Source organism: Babylonia areolata, chromosome 11 (genome assembly GCF_041734735.1).
Source record: "Babylonia areolata isolate BAREFJ2019XMU chromosome 11, ASM4173473v1, whole genome shotgun sequence".
Lineage (NCBI taxonomy): Eukaryota > Metazoa > Mollusca > Gastropoda > Neogastropoda > Buccinidae > Babylonia > Babylonia areolata.
In genome coordinates this window covers 41485844-41487248 of record NC_134886.1, presented here as the reverse complement: position 1 = coordinate 41487248, position 1405 = coordinate 41485844, and the positions used below count along the sequence as shown (strand labels likewise).

The following is a 1405-nucleotide window of genomic DNA, read 5'->3' as shown; positions in this document are numbered from 1 at the left end:
GTGCGTTACCCTCAGCGTGATGCGCTCTATCCCCCCAGGTGCTGTCCATAGTGATGAGCATGACTCTGCAAGACGGCCCATTCCTCGTTCTGCGCATGCTCCTCATCTTGCGCTACGACGTGCTGAGCTACACCAACATCTTCTTCACCTGCAAGAACACGCTGGTTCTGGTGCTGCAGTTCTACCGCCTGGTGGTCCTCTTCTGCCAGAAGAGGCACGACAGCAGCCTGGCGCTCAAGACCCTGGAACAGGAAGCCACAGACCACGTGACAGACAGACAGCCACACTCATCGGGGAAATGTCGTGGGAAGGGCCTCAAGAAGGCTGACTCTGCCAGCGTCAAGTTCTCCAACGGAGAAGACACCGAAGGGACGATCGAAGACGAGGTCTTCACAAACCTGGACAGATCCGGAGCAAGGCGACACGCCACGAAAGCGGACCTCGTAAAGAAAACCCCAACCACGTCCAGGAGAGAACCTTTGAGAAGACAGGGACGGGGCTCAGAAGAGACCCCCTTCTCGTCCTTGGAAAGGGGTAACCACCCCAGAGGGACACCGTCCACTCACAGCTTGCAACCCCCTTCAGACGCGGAGATCCAGGCAGCGAAACGCCTGAAGACCAAAGCTGGTAGGCGGAAGATGAGCGAGGACAGCGCCCAAGGCAACACGAGCGACTCCCGCGAGGAAGACCTCCGCAAGGCGCGGGGTCTGGGCCGGAAGTCGGGGGAGCTCCGCAGACAGAGGTCGGCCAAGGAGCAGTGGCAGGATGTGAGGGTTCTGGCCAAGTCCATCGCCTTCATCAGCGAGGCGGGCAAGTACCAGACTCTGGTGCTGAAACCCATCAAAACAACCGACAGCAACGTTGTCTATGTTCTGGAATCGGAAGACGGGAGTGGCACCATGAAGTATGGCTAAAGACTTCCGGACAACCAATGCACGTGGAGTCATGCCCTTTCTTTTTGAACCATGAAGTATGGCTAAAGACTTCCGGACAACCAATGCACGTGGTGTCATGCCCTTTCTTTTTGAACCATGAAGTATGGCTAAAGACTTCCGGACAACCAATGCACGTGGTGTCATGCCCTTTCTTGGAACCATGAAGTATGGCTAAAGACTTCCGGACAACCAATGCATGTGGTGTCATGCCCCCTTTTTTACCATGAAGCATGGCTAAAGACTTCCGGACAACCAATGCATGTGGTGTCATGCCCCTTTTTTGAACCATGAAGTATGGCTAAAGACTTCCGGACAACCAATGCACGTGGTGTCATGCCCTTTCTTTTTGAACCATGAAGTATGGCTAAAGACTTCCGGACAACCAATGCACGTGGAGTCATGCCCTTTCTTTTTGAACCATGAAGTATGGCTAAAGACTTCCGGACAACCAATGCATGTGGTGTCATGCC

The 1405-nt window shown here is 54.4% G+C and overlaps 1 protein-coding gene across 1 annotated transcript in view; it reads left to right on the top strand.

Annotated features, from left to right (window-relative positions):
* LOC143287254 (transmembrane protein 26-like) overlaps window positions 1-914 on the top strand; it is a 6760-nt gene extending 5846 nt beyond the window's left edge. The window contains exon 5 of the mRNA XM_076595200.1: window positions 39-914. Within this exon, the coding sequence (XP_076451315.1) occupies window positions 39-914 (876 nt within the window). The remainder of the gene's footprint in view (window positions 1-38) is intronic.
* The last annotated feature ends 491 nt before the right edge of the window (window positions 915-1405 follow it).